We start from the raw sequence: 20533 nt of genomic DNA, 5'->3' as shown, positions 1-20533 counted from the left end.
ATCTCAGCATCGGGTCAGAACCCCTGCAGAAACAAGCACCTGACTCGCCCACACCACAAACATACTTAAGGGCTATTATGAAGCAGTGCATTTGCATATGAAAGAAACAAGAGTGTTTTAGTGATATTCAAAATCACAGCTATCACTTACTGCAATATATGCAGATTCAGTTATTCACAGTGTCAGAATGATATGAGGCTGTTATAATTAGAAGTTCACTATGGATGGCTGATGCATTACTGAAATGGAGCTATGCATGCCATTCAGCTGTCAAACCATGTTCCTCATATCTGATTTGATTTGATCACTGTATTGAAAAGCGTCACATTGCATGGACAGATCGATCCTCCCACAGCATGCAGGAGCACTCATGCACCTAAAGTTCACTTGCCTACATCTGCTCTCGCTGCTGCTTTGCTTTGAAAAAGTAAAGTGCTTTTTTTTCTCCCACGGATATGCATTCAGTACGCTATGCATCGGTGTTGTTTCCGAGGATGAAGCTGATCCTGAAGGTACAATAGCGTGTCGCGCGCAGAGGGGATGCGCGAACTTTACAGCCATCATCCCGTCTATTATTATAGGGCTGATATCTCACAGATAAGGTGAGTGGATTGTTTTATAATATTCAATACGGTGGAGAAATGTGGATTTCAGCTGAATATGGCACGCGGCAGGTGTCTGTATCAGGAGGATCGTGCACAATTCAGAATATTAATTCGAAAATAGAATTAAAATGGCAAAGAAATTGCTAGTTTTTAACAAAACATTCATTTTTTTAATGCGAATTAACATCAACATATGAGATATTATGATACTAATAAGGTGTTAAATGCATCCTACATAAAACAATACTTTTGTGCAATAAATTAACATTCATTTAAATGTATTCATTTCACAGATTTAATCCAAAGTCATCAGTATAATTCACATATTGATAGTCTATTGTTACATATTTAAAGAAATATTAATATAGTTAAATATTATATATCATTATTTACATTTTTTTGTGATGCATCTTGACAACACTCCACTTAGTTTAGAGAAATACAGTGTCTAATTAGTTGATAAATGGCATAATGTGTCAAAATGAATGAAGTGATTAGGTCCATAGACTGTAAAAAAATATGTACGACGCACCTCCACTCTCTTCCAATGTAGAAAAGTGAAGCCGGTTGAGTGACAAATTGGTACTCCTTAGGACCCCAAGCAATCACAATGGTACAAATTGCTTTTAATAGGTACTCTCTTTAGCGCCTGATTACAGTTGCTAAAATTATGTTATGATAAATACTGTTTTAACTACCTTATAATGACCATTTATGTCTGTATTAGTTAGCTTATGTACTAGCATAGCATACAGATAAGCGATTAGCCTGATAGCTTAGTTTATACACGTGTTTGCACTTACCCTACACATATTCTCAATCATCTTTAATGTAATTATGTTAAATTAAGTGTTAAATGTCCATTTATTTAAGTTATTGAATTATTCACTTAATATGCTTATTATTAGACTATTTATTAATTAACAGTTCTAAGAATGTCCCAATATGGCGCTGACGTTTTGTGCTGATTTGGGACCCGATTCTGCGCAGTAGTTAACATGACGTGGAGTCGCGCGCTAATAAGGCCCCGCCCACACTCCCGCAGAATCGTTTAGTACAGTTTACTGTAGAACAAATCATTATATCGGTGTGAAATAAACAGTTTTGGAAATATATAAAGTTAAAGTTAAAGCTCCAATCTCCTCCTGAAAAAAGTCCATTGGTGCCTCAGTGACTACTTCGCTCAGAGAAGCTGTCAATCATGACGTTATTTTTTATAGCATCAAATAACTAACTAAAAACAAATTATTTAAAAAAAAATAAATACTCATCAGCATGATAAAAACTACATAAAATGACAGAAACCATTATATAAGTGTACTTTAATTGTTTAGTTTGTCTCACGTCCCATTACATTACATGGAGAGGGCGGGGTTTATGACCTATACTGCATCCAGCCACCCGGGGGCGATAGAGATGAGTTGGCTTCACTTTTCAGGACTTGTGCGGCACGCTTGGTTTTGTCCCAAAGCTTTAATGAAATTCCTGTGGGGTGTGTGTGATTATTGAATTTCTTTGCATTCCACTTCAGTAAATTCCTCTTCCTGTCATTCCAATTCAGCATCCTGTGGGATACGGCCAACTCAATTCAAACGCCAACTCATGAACTGAATTCCTAAATTCTGCTCAGCCTTGGTTTGTAATTGATCGTTGAGTTTATTGGTTTATTATAATTCCTAAACTATTTTTATTATTTAAATGAGATAATTACATTAGATAATGTTCTTGTTTACATTACATACAGTTCCTACAATGTTGCCTTTATAGAGACTCAATAATAGAACATTCGATTGCATCAGCTGGACGAGCGTCTGGCACATAAAGAGCTTCTTCACAATGAGTTAATGGGGCTTCAGGAGCTCTTGATGTGGAGGAGGAGCAGCATCCTCAGCAGAACATCATAATGCCCGTCAAGCTGATTCACGAGGGACCGCGAGGACACAATCAACAGACCCTGTAGAGCAGCGAACAAAAAAGCAGTGGCTATTCTGAAGTGTTTTCCATTGGTTTTCATCTCAGAATGCTTGATATTCATTAATGTAGCACTTTGGGTGATTTGATAGACACTATGCCTTCTAGAAGGAGTCAGTAGAGAGAAAGCTTAATAAGATTCCTCTTTCTAGTCTTGATCCTTTAGAAACAAGTGATTGTACTGTCATAGTTTGAATGAACATTGAAAGGAAAGGTCATGCGTCTTAAGGGATATGACCTTTTGTTGAGTAGTGTCTCGCATTCATGCATGTGTCTCGGGAGGACAAATTCAAAAAATCTGCAGGACGTGAACAGAAATGCTAAAGCACATCCTACTGTAAATTAACAATGTCCTTAAGACAAGTCAACATAAAATCAAAAGTGACCTTGTTTACTTTCATAATCCACATTCCCAGTGTTAGCAACTCATGTTTCGCAATATTAAAGGTACACTAGGTAACTTTTTTTTGTTCAAAATGACATCAATACGTCATCAGTCATTTGTGTTTTTATCTTACCCTGATTCTTTATTATAAGTATTTATATTTTAGATCTGTTGGGATGGTTTTTGTGGGGAAAAATGACAAATTGGGTCCTCCCTTGAAATTGAGTCTCCCCAAACTGTCAGTTAATGATTATCCTAAGTATATACGAATTATATTCATTTGAAATACAGCTGCAAGCAGCAATTATGGGGTCATGTTAAGGCAGAAAAGGAAATATTTGTGGACATCTGTGATCATGAGGTTAGGATAAAGCTGTTTAAATTACATCAGTTAAAGAACTTATAACATAATAACATGGTTTATAACTTCTGAGCAGTAGGTGGCGCTATGACGAAACTCTGCATGCAACCTCAAGACATGCCTGTGATGACATGTACCAAGTTTCGTGTCAATACAACAAACATTTGCAAAGATACAGCCGCATATCCATTTTGGCGTGCTCGCCGTCAAATTTGTTGACGCAGTATAAAGCAACAGTTGGGTCTATCAAAGATCTTTTAAATACTTTTTGTCATGAGTGTCTGTAGATGCTACATACCAAATTTCATACAAATCGGACAAAATTTTGTAGGAGGAGTTTGAAAAAGTATTGAATAAAATTAAATATGGCGGACAGTAAGTATGGTAGAATCTGGCAAATTTGGTATCGTAGGACTCAGCATAAGCCAACAAATCTAATGATGTAAGTTAAATGACAATATGTTGAATTTTTCATATGTTATAAGCATCTTTTGACCACTAGGGTGCACTGACCTAAAACTTTACAGGTCCTCTCAGAAGATGGCCTTGATGAATCAAAACACATGCATTCGTAAAACACAGCATTTTATGACAAAATTCAAAATGGCCGACCAAAGAAAATTGGATATTGTTCAACTCGGCATGCCTCAAGGAATCTAAGGAGACCATCCTCATGATTTTAGGACAAGGCATTCAAAAGTTATAAGCAAAAATATTCATTTTTCCTATCTCAGCACCAGTAGGTGGCGCTGTGACGATACTGTGCATGTATCCACAGCTCATGCCTATAATGACATATACCAAATTTGGTGTCAATACACCAAATCATTACAAACATACAGCATCAAATCTATCTTTGCGTGCTCGCCTTCAAATTCGTTGACGCGCTATACAAGAACGGATTGGCTGATCAAAAATATTTTAATAACTTTTTGTCTGGAGTGTGAGTAGATGCTACATACCAAATTTCATGCAAATCGGACAAACGTTCTAGGAGGAATTCGTAAAAGTATGTTTTTCAGAAAAATGTAATCTTTGAACTGTTGGTGGCGCTAGAGGGTTTGAGATAGAGACTCCAAATTTGCTATGGTAACATTTCAGACTGTCCTCTATCTGTGTGCCAAATTTCATAACTTTTTACCATATGTTTCTCTGGGCTGCCATAGACTCAAGAGCAGAATAATAATAATAAGGAAACTAACGATTTCAATAAATACCCATATAGCTACTATACAACCAAAACTTTGTTCTTCTGCTAAATGCATGCAGTTTTGTTTCTGCTAGAGAGACAAACATTACTTAGTGTACCTTCAACCGATAGTTAAACAGCTGTTTAGACTATATTTTAGCAGTTGTTTCAGTTCAGGTATGGAACATCAACTTTTCTGATTGATATTTTTGTAAATACATACTGGGGAAGAAAAGTAGAATGTGAATGCATTTTCATGTTGACTTTATAAGGTTAAACCTGGTACCAAAACGGTTATATTATAAAGCAAAGTAGGCATTTTTGTTTATGGCCAAAAACCTTTTGTACACACCTTCACAGCTCAGTAACAAATGGAGGCAATACTTTTTTGTAAGGAACAATAGAAATATACCCATCAGCTAAAAACAATGTTACAACCTAGTTTCCTTTTTTTTAACTCAATGCACCCTGAAAGATGGAGTGTCCTGCAAGAACTGTGTCATCTCTTGTGTAGGGAAGACCGCATTAGAACAGTGTTTTTGCTTTCAGTCTCTAAATGACCCAAGATATCAAGGTCTTTATTGGCAATTTTCATTTTCCCTTGAGCAAAAAGCTGTCCATACAGTTTGTGTCATATAATCAGCTTAAATGACAATATAGGCACTTCTAAATGTGCTCATGAGCTCAAATCGCTCTTGGAAAAAGCTCTGCATTGTCTTGCTTTGAGCTGCCTGTAAATTGGATTTTAATGAAGCTCTATCCATCTCTTATAAGCAGGAAAATGCCTCGTTAACCTTTTTGTAATTAAATATGGTTCAATATTCTGGTAGCAAAAGCAAGATAGCCATTTTTCAATAATAGCTTTATTTGAACATGATAAAAAAAATAACAAAGATGGCTGTGTTTGTGTAAACTGTGGATATCTCAGCTGAAAAGATGAATGCTGTTCCATTTTTTGTCTAATGATGTCATTATGTAACTCTCAGTTATATGCCTCGCGGTACTGTAATGATATATTACGACTTACCTTCCACGCTACATATTTCATCAGGTGTGCGTGTCTCATCCGGAGAATCGCTCACTTCCACTCCGACTGCGCACACAAAAGAAAGGAAGACATCATTCAGATGTCATCTAAAAACCTTCATGCTGAGAACGAGATCTCTGATGTTCATTTATAATTGAACATGTGCAATGAAATCTTTCCACCCCATTTCATATGTTCATAAAACAAAGTCCACATACTGTAGCTCCAAGAGAGTATTTGAACATTTCAGTCTTTTTTTAATTTAAATTGAATGATGGTCATTACCTTATGCACTAATATCAGAGAATCATTTAGAGCAAGCTTGCTACACAAATGTGGCATAAAAAGAAGTTCTGGGTTTTAAATGTTTAAAAAGCAGATATACTGTTAATATACTGACTAATAATCACCTTCAAGCAGGTTTGCTTGTTGGCAAAGGCTATTTAGACTAAGTCTGTCCAGCATTATCTGGTTCAGCCACAAAAATTACAAATGAAACCCATCTGATAACAGGAGCAGTGGTGTGTGGGCAGGGTTGCCAGGTTTTCACAACAAACCTGCCCAATTGCTACTCAAAACTAGCCCAAACTAGCGTTTCAGGCGGGGTCCCCCGGTAAAACTTGTGTTTCGGGGGGTAAAATCCACTTTTTGGCGTGGTTCCCCTGGTAAAATTCGCATTCAAGGGGCTAAATGTCATGTTATTTGGGGTCACTTCAACCCGCTGACATGATAAACAACCCGCGGCAACAGTTTTAAAGTAACCCAATTCCTTGGGAAGACCGCAAACTTGATAAGGGGCCATTCACACAGACATGTTTTTCTATTCCAATGCGCTACTTTTCCTTTGTTTTTCTATGCAAACACCACTAGATGGATGTGTTTGACCATTGCGCTCACGTTTTTTTTACAGCGCCTCGCACATGAGCGCCACGTTTTTTAAGACGCCGTGTCAAGTTTAAAGAATTTCAACTTTCACATGCAGCGCCGCTCATCAATGTCAGTTCCAAAACAGCGGACCAATCAGAAGAACTCGAAGGTGGGGCAAGCGTTGCAAGCTTCTGTTTACAGTGAGTTGGCGTGGCAACTGTTTTATTTGTTAGTTATTGCCGTTATTGCATGACGTCTCAAAAGTGCGTCTCGAGACCCTTACGTTCTGCCCTGCACTTTTTTAAAAACCATTCCTGAGCGCTGTTTAGACGCAAAGACGCAGAATGCATTTTTCTATTCCAATGCGCTACTTTTCCATTGTTTTTCTACGTAAACACCACTAGATGGACGTGTTTGACCATTGCGCTCATGTTTTTTACAGCGCCTCGTATATGAGCGCAGTGTTTTTTAAGAAGCCGTGTCAACTTTTACATGCAGCGCCGCTCATCAATGTCAGTTCCAAAACAGTGGACCAATCAGAAGAACTCGGAGGCGGGGCAAGCGTTGCAAGCTTTTGCAACTGTTTTATTTGTTCGTTATTGTTGTTATTGCATCACGTCTCAAGACCCTCGTGCTCTGCGTTGCCCTTTTTCATTCCTGAGCGCTGCGTCTCACGTTTTTAGACGCAAAGATGCCTTTATTTAACTTTTGACAAGACACAATCTGCTGTTTTCTGAGCTCATTCTTCTCATTTTTCCCATCACATACAGAAAGCATTAGAAACGTAAAAATAACATGCCTGACATGTCTTAAAGTCATGAAACGGAAGTTGCGCTAGACTTTTCCTCCCTATTGTGTCGTATTTGCTTCGCAAACAAGAGCAAATGTAGGGCGGGGCTTGATTTTGTCCGTGGGGAATTGATTGGCTGGATGTTTTTTGCTATTGGTGGATCTCATGTGAGTGACAGGTTGCCCCAATATTACAACTTTAATTCAGAACTTAAAAACATGGTATATTAGATGTTTGAGATGCATGTGATGTGATTGACCTCCACGTGTTCTTTTGGACCACTGTTTGGAAATGGAATTGAACATTTTCTCTTCTTCTTGACAGGTTCATGTTGTATGTCCTCGGTTAAAATGGGCCAATCAGATCTCGCCAATGCAACGGAGGACGCGCTCCACGATGGAGATCAAGAGACCGGCCTGGGAAACAACAGCATGAACACCTACAAACCAGCTTTTGTGGATGACATCACCAAGCACCTGAGCGTTCAAATTTCTCTCATCTTTGCATATTCACTCATAATCCTGCTAGGACTCGTGGGTAACACCCTCGTCATTTACATGATCTTCCTGTACCGAAACATGCGCACCGTCACCAACTACTTCATTGCGAACCTGGCCTTGGCCGACCTGATGGTGGACACGGTGTGTTTGCCGTTCACGCTGGTTTACACGTTGCTGGACGAATGGAAATTCGGAGCGGTGATGTGTCACATGGTGCCTTACAGCCAGGCTCTCAGCGTCCACGTGTCCATTCTCACCCTGACGGTCATCGCCGTAGAGCGCTACAGGTGTATCGTCTTCCACCTCGGCCAGCGGCTCAACCGCTGCACTAGCTTCATCATCATCGGCCTGACCTGGACGTTCGCCGCCATACTGGCCGGTCCGCAGGCTATTTTCCGAGAGTATCGCCAAGAGGAAATCCCTTACATTGACCTGCATATCGCGGTTTGCTCCGAGAAATGGCCCAACGGCACCAACCGGGACGCCATCATCTACAGCCTATCAATGCTTCTCCTGCAGTATGTGGTTCCTCTGGCCATCATCAGCTATGCTTACGTGTGCATCTGGATCAAACTGAAGAACCACGTCAGCCCTTCCAACCGCAACGACAGCATCGTCCGCCGGAAGAAGACCACTAAGATGCTGGCGTTCGTGGTCGTGGTCTTCGCGATTTGCTGGCTTCCCTTCCACATCTTTCAGCTGGCCAGCGATCTCGATTTGATTCTCAAGTTCAAGGAATACAAACTCATTTATACCTTGTTTCACATTGTGGCGATGTGCTCGACTTTTGTCAATCCGTTGCTCTACGGCTGGATGAACCAGAATTACAGGAATGGATTCCTCATGTTCTTCCGCTGTGAACACAAACCAGACTCCATCTACCCGGATGGGTCCTTCAGGACTCGATCGCTGAGAGGGATGATTGTGAACGGGTTTAATGATGGTCAGCCTGCGGCTGCTGTCTGATCATGGAGACAGAGTACTTCTCAGTCTGGAGAAGACTGCTTACTGCACAGTATATAGTACGCTAGGGTACGGCAGGGATAAAGGCACATTTGATTTTATTCTCCTTTAAACCACTAGATGGCACAAAGACTCACCACAGCCCTTTCCTAATCATCCACTCTTCAGTTTGCATGTGGAAATTTGGCTGTCCTTACAAAAAATAAGTATACTTCAAGTTAATTTTATTATGTAAGGTTCAAGTATATTTTTAAGTATACTTTATGTAGCAAGCATACTAATTTGTAAGTGTACTATTTCAATAGTACTTGGGATTAAATTGACCCACTTTTTTGTGTATAAAAGTATAATTTTAAATGTAACAGTAGTAAACTTTTCACTATTTTAAACTATGTTTTTCCAAACCGGTCTCATGCCAATTCATACATATTTTACGAGGTGGCTAATTTGTATTAATTCGTACGACCTCACTTGTATGAATTTGTACGTTTTTTGCTAAATCGTACGTATTTTAGTTGCCACATTCGTACGAATTACCTACCCCTAACAAATCGCATGAATTCATATTAGCCACCTCTTAAAATATGTACAAATTGGTCTTGCGATAACGTTGCGTTTTTCATTTGTACTTCAACTATACTACAAGTGAACTTACAGGTATACAGATAGTTTAAATAGCACATTTTTTAGTCTGTGAAAGTACACTTTGAAGTATACTCTCAGTAAACTACTAGTTTAGTAGTTTTATACTGCAAACATACTTGTAAGTTTTCCTTAAGTGAACTTAACATCATCATTATTATAGTTTAGTATTTATATATGATTTTTGCACTGTAAGTATACTGCTGTGTTTCTATTTAGGTATTTATTTTATACTTGAGATCTTTAACTGTACTTTAAGTAAATTGCAACTAGTGGACGACACAAAAATACACATACTCAGAATTAGGAGCATATCTGTTTTCTTTATGAATCAATATAAGTTTATAAGACAGTATGTGGATAAAACAACTACACAACTACAAAACACTTAATTACACTTTCAAGTATATCTCGATAGTATAGATAAAATATATTTAGACTTTTCTGTCAGTATAAGTGAAGTATACTTAAGGGTGCATGAAAAGAAGTATGTATAAAGTAGACTGAAAGTATACTTTTTTTAGTTTAAAAGAAGTATACTAATAGCACACTTCAATAGTCTTCTTTTTTGTAAGTGTGATTCTGCGCTAATTTGTTACACAGACATTCAGCAAATGAGAATCTATAAAATTACCTAAAATATATTGAGACAAATATCTTGTTATTGATTAAATCAACAGTTTTTGAATAACTGAAGCACACTAAGTTGGGTTAAAAAAGGACAAACCCAGTGATTGGGTTGTTTTGACCCAGCAGTTGGGTTAAATGTTTGATCAACCTGCTGGTTAGTTTTATTTAACTCAACTATTGTTTAAAAATTACTGTATTTCTTGGTTAAAATGAACCCAAACTATGTTGGAAATTAACATAATATGTTTAATAAATGAATATTTCTTAATATGTTTAATGAATAATAATTAAATTAGAAACATTTATATTAATAAATGTTCACCTTTTGATTATTATTGTTGCCTCTAGTAATTATGAGTCTGATTTTTAATTTCCAACATATTTGGGGTTCATTTTTAAACAATAATTGAGTTAAATAAAACTGCTCAGCAGGATGGTCAAACATTTCACCCAGTCGCTGGATTTGTCCATTTTCAACCCAACTTGGGTCGTTTTTAACCCAATATTTTTTAGAGTGTGTAAAAGTGTGGTATTTGGGGTAAAAAAAAAAAAATAATAATAATAATTTTAATTTGTTACACTTACATGCAGCAAATGAGAATCTATAAAATGACCTAAAATATTTTGAGGCAAAGATCTTGTTGATTTTCAAGTAATTAAAGCAACAGTTTTTCCAATAACTGAAGAGTAAAAGTGTAGTATTTGGGCTAAAAAAAAAATAACTGGCTGAATTTTCCATTTGACATGACATGGTTAGATTCATATGGTCGTTTATTAATATATAATATAATTTATTAAGTTGGGTATCCACCTTTGAAATAGTCATAATTATAAACAATCCATCATATTTAAACATAGTCATATCATATAATAAAATACCATTGTTACTATCATAAAGCCATAATGCATTCAGAATCTTTGCCTTTTTAATATTTTTTTCTGTATATTTAATGACAGTATATATACTGACCAAAAATAGTACAAACTTTGAGATGAATGTTTTATGCGAAATCTCTCTTTCCTCATGGTGTGCCTTTAGTCTGATTGTACCCTAAACTACCCAGTCATTTTGCTTTACTCAACAATGAACATGTCAAACAGTTGTAAACTACAATATTGTCTCATGACTTCATCTTGTGCAGGTTTAATTCCACCAGTGGACTCCATTCATCATCATCCAACCTCTGTAGACACTTTAGAGCCAATCACCCAAGCTCTAAATGTCATGTGACTGATCAGGATCACTATAACAATCTGCCAGCTTCGCTCATGGTGCCACAGAACTTTCAGAGTCAATCGCCTCATGTGACTAATCACTAGAGGTGACATCATCACAACTCTGATTGGCTGACGGCACTACAAGAGCGCACACAATCCCACACCCTTCACTAGTGACTATTTTGAGCATTTCATGCTTCAAGAGCTCTTCAAAAGAGTAAAATATATGGATTTTATGTCGTCAGAACACACAGCTAATACTGAATCGCTTTGTAGAAAGCTGGTGCCAAAGCTAAGCAGCCCAACCTCGATTCTATGGTTAAAAATATGCTCGTACATTGCATTGTGGGATACAGTCTAATGCACATTTTGCAGCTGTGCTTCTGGGTGTTACTCTACATGCATTTGCATAATATATACAGCAGAAAAAGCATTTCGATTACAAGCTTCGACATGCAACCGATGAGTGGTGCATCTGAACATTAAACTAATGAATGTCTTCGTTAGTCTCTTATAGTAACAGTTTGGTGATGCATTTAAATATTCAAGGAAGTTATTTGACATGGATGAATTTGATTTTGTATTGCATGTGTTGTTGTGTGTGAATTTGCATAAGGCCGATACTTCATGTAAATAAATTGCTTTATGCTACTGATTGTATAAGGTGTGACGGTTATAATGTACTTTGTATGCAAATCTTTAATGTAATATATGTTCTTGTTTCACTGGCATATGTAATATCTATACTGTGCTGGCAGTGAGATGACATGAGAAAATTCTTGCTTATTTATTCTGATCTGTGAGAAAAAGAAAAAGCACTGGAAGCAGACAGGAAAATAAAACTATAGCAACATCTGCATATTGTTTTTATCTGTTCGGCGCCTTATCAAATCTACTAATCTATTTTAGCCATGGCAACACAAGATACAACAAAAAAGATCTGCTTTACATCAGCATTTGGCTGAAGCGATTATGAAAACAAAACAATATTATCCACAATGCAGCTGCTGCATTATTCATCTGCAGTGCACAAGTGTTTTTCATGCTGGTTGTTGTTGTTGTTGTTGCACACGGGGAAAGAAACCTCAAAGAATTCAATAAGCATAAGATGAAGATCACACAGACATCACGCTCACTTCTGTCCATGTCTGGAGCTTTTAACATGATTGGGTGGTTATTTTGAAATATAGCAATTTAAGAAAACTACTTCATCGGGAGAGTGAATTGTATTTTCTGAATAAATGTGTTCTTAAAACAGCATTGAGCAAATCCTGTGTGCAAATGGGGGTTGTATATTAGTGTGCACCTGTAATCTCCATAATTATCTTATTTTTCTAAGTAAAAGAAGAATGATTGGAAGTATTTTCTGTCAGGCTTGGAACAAATCTGGTCAGTTTCTGCCCTCTGTTGGAGAGAAGTGGAACAAATCTAATCAAACAGAATACAATGTATATTTTAATTCTTCAGCTACGCTTCTCGAACAGCGTGATCTGCACGAAATTAAGCAACAAATTAAATTCTTTTGTGATTAAAGTACACACTTTTTTGAAAACGAGGGATTAAGCTAATTGAAGTAGAGAAATAATTTATTCTGCTAATGAATCAAGCTGACAGAGAATGGAACAGAAACTACTGGATAAACAGGGATGAGTTTTCACAACAAAACCCGCCATTGCTACTCAAAACTAGCCGAATTGCGTTCCGGGGAATAAAATACACGTTTTTGGCAGGGTTTCCCTGGTAAAATTTGCGTTCCAAGGGCTAAATATCATTTATTGGGGTCGCCTCAACCCGGGTCAAAGTAGTCCAATTCCGCGGGAAAACCGCAGACTTGGAAACACTGTACAGGTCTGAATACAAAAGCGACTGAAAGATGCTACTTTATAGTTTTACAAATAAATTATAGTTTCCACTCGAAAGTAAATATGCATACAATGTTGGTATTTTAATTGTTATTTTGTGAATAAATTAATAAATCCAGTCAAACTCAGGCTACTAACGTCTCCCCCAATCTCGTTTGCGTAAGTTGTCACGTGATGAATCTTTTTTTTGCAATAACAGCCCAACATATATCTGAATTAAAGCAGAGGATGAGTAACTTTTCACTTCTTTATTTGCCGTAAATTCCTACTTTAAAATATCTGAAAATATATTTAAAGGGTTAGTTCACCCAAAAATGAAAATAATTATTTACTCACCCTCATGTCGTTCCACACCCGACCCCGAACACAAATTAAGATATTTTTGATGAAATCCGATGGCTCAGTGAGGCCTGCATAGCCAGCAATGACATTTCCTCTCTCAAGATCCATTAATGTACTAAAAACATATTTAAATCAGTTCATGTGAGTACAGTGGTTCAATATTAATATTATAAAGAGATGAGAATATTTTTGGTGCGTCAAAAAAACAAAATAACGACTTATTTAGTGATGGCCGATTTCAAAACACTGCTTCAGGAAGCAGTTATGAATCTTTTGTGTCGAATCATGATTCGGATCGCGTGTCAAACCGTGTCAAATGTGACTTTGGCGCTCCGAACCGCTGATTCGACACGCCGATTCATAACGCTCCGAAGCTTCCTGAAGCAGTGTTTTGAAATCGGCCATCACTATATAAGTCGTTATTTTGTTTTTTTTGGCGCACCAAAAATATTCTTGTCGCTTTATAATAAAAAAATCTTTGAAAAAAAAGAAATTTGACATGTAATTTGACTGTTTAGTTTGTCTCACGTCCCATTAGGGCGGGGTTTACTACCTATACTGCATCCAGCCACATGGTGGCGATCGAGATGCTTCACTTTTCAGGAATCGTGTGGCAGTAAATCATTCAGTATAGGCAATAAAGTTACATGGAGTGTGAATATGTAGTTTTATACATTTATAACTGCTAGGTGAGAATTTGCCAATACCTCCCTTCATATGTTCATATGTGTACAGTACACAATTATTCCAGAAGAATTACTGTAATTCACCAAAAGGTTTATTTATTTTTAAAAAATCCAATCTGTCTGGAATGCAGCATTTAATGTTTGTTTTGTGCAGTGCTCTCGCTAATAATGTATGATGTCTGTGCGAATAGGTGTGACAGGCAGGGTGTGAGGGTGTGACAGGCAGGTATGATATCATATTATTTCTTTCGGACCGAATATAAAGATTGGATGAACATTTTATAGCCCTACGCCTTCAACAGACAACATAAAAAAATTTTATGAAGCAAATCACGGACTTGCGCACGCAGCAGCCATTTTAAGTGCATATGAAATGTGCCGTTTGCGATATTTTCTAATCATATCCACAATTTTGTTTTGTTCATATAGCAAGTACCACAAAGTCACCAAGTTCCGTACCATTGCGATGCAGTAGCCTAAAACATTTTAAAAATTCAAAACGTAATATTTTTCGCTCTAACGTCAACCACGTCGCTAACGTGGTTGATATATAATTATTTCCTTGATATTTAAAGGGCCAAAAACCCATTACCCAGCAAACACAAACGTTCCCATATGGTTCCCGTTTTGGAGAACCTTTCTGGAGAACCTTCGCTGATTATTCCCTGCAGGTTATTTTTATTTTTAGATTTGATTATAACCAAACTATTGCAGATGATAGACCAATAGGCTACAGAGATTAATCTAATGCTGAAATGTGTAATTTCATAAACTATATTTTGCAGAATTACATGTCTGAATCAAGTTTAATGCAGCTTTTAGTAAATTAGTTTAGTCAAAACACATTATAATTTTCAGATAGCTAAATTAAAGGATTAGTTCACTTTCAAATAAAATTTTCCTGATAATTTACTCACCCCCATGTCATCCAAGATGTTCAGTGCAGCTTCAAAGAGCTTTAAACGATACCAGACGAGGAATAAGGGTCTTATCTAGTGAAACAGTCGGTCATTAAAAAAAAAATACAGCTGTATATACTTTATAAACACAAAATATCGCCTTCTAAGTGCTTCCGCTTTCTGTATTCTTCAAAAAGCTTACGCTGTATGTCCTACGCCTTCCCTATTCAGCTTACGGAAAAAATATACCTGGCGCTGCGTTCGTTCCGTAAGTAGAATAGGGAAGGTGTAGGACACACAGCGTAAGCGTTTTGAAGAATACGAAAGTGTGGTTTTGGCGGAAGCACTTGGAAGGCGATCATTTGTTTATATAAAGCATATACATTTACATTTTTTTTTAGAAAATGACCTATCGTTTCTCTAGATAAGACTCTTATTCCTCGTCTGGTATCGTTTAAAGCTCTTTGAAGCTGCACTGAAACTGTAATTTTGACCTTCAACCGTTTGGAGGTCACTGAAGTCCACTATAAGGAGAATAATCATGTTTTCATCAAAAACCTTAATTTCTTTTCGACTGAAGAAAGAAAGACATGAACATCTTGGATGACATGGAGGAGAGTAAATTATCAGGAAAATTTTATTTGAAAGTGAACTAATCCTTTAAGGTGGGCTCCACGTAACTCGGCTGGTCTTCCGGAAGTGTCGTCACTGACCATGACCTTCCTCTCTTCTGTCACGTACAGTCACGTCAGTCATGTAGACGAGAGACACACGAGTGTTCGCGAAATGTAGAGTAGAGGAACACCTGATACAGAGACACAGTCTGTTTACTTTGGTAAGTGCTCGTTCACATTCATGCTAATGATTGCTGTCGCGCGAGCAGATAGCATTAGCAGATTCATTCAGAAAGAGTAAACATGCGTTAGCCGCAAGCTAGCAGACATTCATCAATGAACTGTGACTACTACTGCTCCTAATAATATAAATGATCTATTAATTGCTTCCATAGCCGTCCATGTGTGCATTAAAGCGTGTAATTCTGTGTTTGTATAGGTTTGTCTTCTCTAAACTCAGTAACTGTATCTGAACAGCATCAAAATCTAGTCAGCTCCATTTTGGGCATCACAGTCTCAGCACATTTTGTCTAGATGGCTTATTTGATTATGGTTTCAGTGGAATTCTTCTCTAGATCTTCTTAAATCCGACTGAGCTGTTTCTACACAGCCTTTGTGGAGATTAAGATAGTATTTTTCTGAACCCAAGCAGTCATGTGACATGTGTGTAGCTAATGAGGGCTTGAGACATCAGCTCATGCCATAGATTAAGTCTAATTAACCATAATTATGAGTTTCCACTCTTTCCCTGTCTTAGCTAGTACTCTTTAGTCATCAATTAGTGTCTGTTTTTGTCCTTTCAGATTTTAGCACAAGCAGGTTGAGAGGGAACAATGGTGAAGTATTTCAGCTGTGCGGGCTTTCTGAAGAGCTCGTGGGACCAAGTGTTTTTGGCATTCTGGCAGAGATACCCCAATCCTTACAGGTACTAATAAAACACACATACACATATTCTACATAACCGGTGCAAACTGCTGTCCCACAAGCAAAAAACACATTTAAAGGTGCCATAGAATGCTTTTTCACAAGATGTAATATAAGTCTAAGGTGTCCCCTGAATGTGTCTGTGAAGATTAAGCTCAAAATGCCCCATAGATTTTTTTTTATTATTAAATTTTTTAACTGCCTATTTTGGGGCATAATTATAAATGCGCAGATTCAGCGCACTTCCCCTTTAAATGCTTGCGCTCCCCGCCCGAGCTTGCGACTCTGTAATGCATTGCATAAACAAAGTTCACACAGCTAATATAACCCTCAAAATGGATCTTTACAAAGTGTTTGTCATGCAGCATATCAGATCATGTGAGTATAGTATTTATTTGGATGTTTACATTTGATTCTGAGTTTGTTGGTGCTCCGTGGCTAAAGCTAACATTACACACTGTTGGAGAGATTTATAAAGAATGAAGTTGTGTTTATGAATTATACAGACTGCAAGTGTTTAATAATGAAAATAGCGACGGCTCTTGTCTCCGTGAATACAGTAAGAAACGATGGTAACTTTAACCACATTTAACAGTACATTAGCAACATGCTAACGAAACATTTAGAAAGATAATTCACAAATATCACTAAAAATATCATGTTATCATGGATCATGTCAGTTATTATCGCTCCATCTGCCATTTTTCACTATTGTTCTTGCTTGCTTACCTAGTCTGATGATTCAGCTGTGCACAGATCCAGATGTTAATACTGGCTTGTGTAATGCTTTAAACATGAGTTGGCATATGCAAATATTGGGGGCGTACATATTAATGATCCCGACTGTTACGTAACAGTCGGTGTTATGTTGAGATTTGCCTGTTCTTCGGAGGTCTTTTAAACAAATGAGATTTACATAAGAAGGAGGAAACAATGGAGTTTGAGACTCACTGTATGTCATTTCCATGTACTGAACTCCAATTATTTAACTTTGCCAAGGTAAATTCAATTTTCAATTATATGGCACCTTTAAGTATTCAAATTTTATTGAGACTTTTAACACACTTCTACATTTCTGATCAGGAAAGTCGTGACATCATTGTTCTGGTAGTGACAAAAGGAAACATAATCGTTTATTTGGGAGAAATAAAGTGAATTTTAGTGCAGTTATGCAAATAATTGGAATTTTAGTATGTTTTAGAATTATCTGATGTGACATTACTGTCACTACCGAAACTGTGCAGTCATGACTGAAACATGGGATGTTTTGTCAAAAATAAAGTATATTGAATGATCAGCTCAGATGTTATTATAGTGTTTGGATCAATGTATATTAAAACTAATGAATCCTTCACTTTGAAATCAGTTTGATAAACTTTATGACTTTTACAAAGAAAGATTGGATTCAAAATACAACAAATCTCATAAATTACACTTGAAATATTGTTAAAATTGTAATTGTTATTGCAAAAAATACATTTACAAGGTAAATGTAAACAAAATCTTAATAGGTCAATGTAACCCTTCTTATTAAATTATTTATTATTGTGTTTCGGTAGTGACAAATTTGGGAAGATGAAAAATATTCCAAAACTTTCTGAAAATACAATATGAGAATTAACTGTACAATTACTAGAAATGTGTACCTTGAATATTATACAATTTGCAAACATACAAAATTTGTGGAAAAAGACATTTCCAACTCTGACTTTGAACCACTGTAGAATGGCCCATATAATTGTCTTATAACCATTGTACATTTAATTTCATATCATTCTTCATTTTGTATTCCTCAGTAATCATGTTTTAACGGAAGACATCATATTTCGGGAAGTCACTCCGGACAACTGTCTGATTTCCAGACGTCTCTTGACCAAAACCAGCAGAGCTCCTCGCTGGGCGGAGAAGTTTCTGCCTGCTCACATGGCCCAGAAGGCCTACATCATTGAGGACTCAGTAGTGGATCCTCAGGGCCGGACCATGACCACCCTCACCTGGAACATCAGCCACGCACGTGTGATGGTGCGCCTCCGTCCCGCTCACATGTTTGATATCGCACCCCAAAACCACAAGAAAACAAGCATTTATATTTTTCACACAAAAAAACACACGCTCCTCTCTTCCCAGTCTGTCAGTAACGCTCTGTTTAGTTCCTGTCTCTATGAAGCCCCTCCTTCTGAAAAGCACAATGTGCTCTGATTGGTCGGCTGGAGCAGTGTGTTGTGATTGGTGTTTGGGAAGTGCCCCGCCCCTTACCATAACCGCCAGTTTCAACACACTACTGACTAACTCAACCAGGCCCCGCCCCTTTATTCTGCGCATTAATTATTTAAATGAGGAACATTGTGAAGAAAACTCAAGATGGAGTTCAGAAACACTGATACAGAGAAGATTTTTCATGTTTAACTGGTCTGACTAGGCATGAACATCAGGAGGTTAACTGAGTGTTTTCTGTCTGTAGAGTATTGAAGAGCGTTGTGTGTACAAAGTGAACCCGGACAACAACAGCTGGACCGAGATCAAGAGAGAGGCCTGGATTTCCTCCAACCTGTACGGCCTCTCTAGAGCTATTCAGGTCAGCGGGTGACAGGAAGTGTGTGCACCATGTGCTCATGTTGATTTCGAAGAACGCAGTGTTCGGTTTAAATGTTTAGTTACTTCAGAATTCCAGGATTTTTCTCCATAAAGCTGCACTGAAACTGACATTTGGACCTTCAACCCGTTGAACCCCAGTGAAGTCCACTATATGGAGAAAAATCCTGGAATGTTTTCCTCAAAAACCTTCATTTCTTTTAAACTGAAGAAAGAAAGACATGAACATCTTGGATGACATGGAGGAGAGTAAATTATCAGGAAATTTGAATTCTGAAGTGAACTAATCCTTTAATTACATTTGAATAACAGTCTGGATGGATGCAGAAGACGTTCATCATGTGTGTGTTTATATCTAACAGCTGTTTAGGCAGCAGAAGTGTTTTCAAAGTGCTTTATCCCATTTTCAGGAATTCGGTCTCGCCCGGTTTAAGAGCAGCGTTACGAAGACCATGAAAGGCTTTGAGTATGTCCTGGCCAAGATGCAAGGTAAGATGGTTCCAGCATGCAGGAGCTGATTAATGGTTTAATCAGATTTGTTGTAAAGCTGGATCTCGTTCCCGTGCAGGTGAAACTCCCACACGAACGCTGGCAGAGACCGCGACCGTGAAGGCTCGCGAAACTGCGCTCGCTGCTAAAGTGAAGGCGAAGGATTTGGCGTCTCAAGCTCAGAAGAAGCAGTATGTATGATGAACACAGCAGGACTCTCCCAGCGCTTCCGTGTCGCTCCATTCCATCACATGACACATCTGGATACGAGACATTCTCAGTATGCATTTAGTGAAACCAATGTGCTCTTTGACTGAAGTTCTCCTGTAAACTCGATTTAATGCAGCAACATCCTCCTCCTGCTTCATCAAGTCTGATTTTACATGAGATGTTTGCGTTTTTTTTTTTTTTTGATTGCTAAATTAATTTCTTGTTGTTCTTCCATCATTGTCTCTCTGAATCTTCATATTCACTCTTGCTGAGGTCTGTAATCTGCCTTGTTTAGCAATGTGATTCGCTGCTTCAAATTGAAGTTCTATCATTCATGGTCCACGATTCCAGCAGTCGTAGAGTTCCTCAGAAGGGCCTGATCTTCGGCACGCGAGAGCAAATGCCAGAAAGGATTGCAGTGGATAGACGGCAATGTCCGATTACAAGTGTTAAAGATATCTCAGAATGTCAGATGTCGAGTGTTTGAAACAAGAAATGCATTAAGTGAAATGGTGAGATAGCTTGTATGTTTTATAGCTCTTAACAATTGTTTATCAGCAGTTACCACCAATAAATATTTTCTATCTATCTGACATATTGTGTGATTTCATTTGCACTGTGACCACTATTTTTATGAATCTGTGCCATTGTTTTTATTTGTATTTGCATTTGTAACACTAACCCCCGGATTCAGTTTTAAGTCTAGTCTCAGACTAAAATGCATGGTTGAGCTGTTTTAAGTTTGTCTCAAGATTAACACCAGTAAT

At 37.6% G+C, this 20533-nt stretch overlaps 2 protein-coding genes across 2 annotated transcripts; both read left to right on the top strand.

Moving 5' to 3' along the window:
* The first annotated feature begins 302 nt into the window (after positions 1 to 302).
* Positions 303 to 10021, top strand: npy7r (neuropeptide Y receptor Y7). Its single transcript, XM_048176600.1, has 2 exons — positions 303 to 602; positions 7520 to 10021. The coding sequence occupies exon 2, from the start codon at positions 7531 to 7533 to the stop codon at positions 8659 to 8661; it is 1131 nt and encodes a 376-aa protein (XP_048032557.1). The 5' UTR covers positions 303 to 602; positions 7520 to 7530; the 3' UTR covers positions 8662 to 10021.
* A 5597-nt stretch (positions 10022 to 15618) lies between these two features.
* prelid1a (PRELI domain containing 1a) lies at positions 15619 to 20359 on the top strand. The gene is made up of 6 exons (XM_048176760.1): positions 15619 to 15772; positions 16355 to 16476; positions 18272 to 18497; positions 18937 to 19050; positions 19478 to 19556; positions 19636 to 20359. The coding sequence occupies exons 2-6, from the start codon at positions 16385 to 16387 to the stop codon at positions 19755 to 19757; spliced, it is 633 nt and encodes a 210-aa protein (XP_048032717.1). The 5' UTR covers positions 15619 to 15772; positions 16355 to 16384; the 3' UTR covers positions 19758 to 20359.
* The last annotated feature ends 174 nt before the right edge of the window (positions 20360 to 20533 follow it).

Source organism: Megalobrama amblycephala, linkage group LG23, assembly GCF_018812025.1.
Source record: "Megalobrama amblycephala isolate DHTTF-2021 linkage group LG23, ASM1881202v1, whole genome shotgun sequence".
Lineage (NCBI taxonomy): Eukaryota > Metazoa > Chordata > Actinopteri > Cypriniformes > Xenocyprididae > Megalobrama > Megalobrama amblycephala.
The sequence above is the reverse complement of the archived record's forward strand: the minus strand, read 5'-3'. Positions and strand labels throughout refer to the sequence as shown.

Excerpts from the sequence above, each read along its gene's own strand:
- prelid1a (XM_048176760.1), top strand. The coding sequence starts at position 16,385 with ATGGTGAAGTATTTCAGCTGTGCGGGCTTTCTGAAGAGCTCGTGGGAC. Across the intron at positions 19,051-19,477 it reads GCCTCTCTAGAGCTATTCAG|GAATTCGGTCTCGCCCGGTT; the intron begins GTCAGCGGGTGA and ends TCCCATTTTCAG. Across the intron at positions 19,557-19,635 it reads TGTCCTGGCCAAGATGCAAG|GTGAAACTCCCACACGAACG; the intron begins GTAAGATGGTTC and ends GTTCCCGTGCAG.
- npy7r (XM_048176600.1), top strand. The coding sequence starts at position 7,531 with ATGTCCTCGGTTAAAATGGGCCAATCAGATCTCGCCAATGCAACGGAG.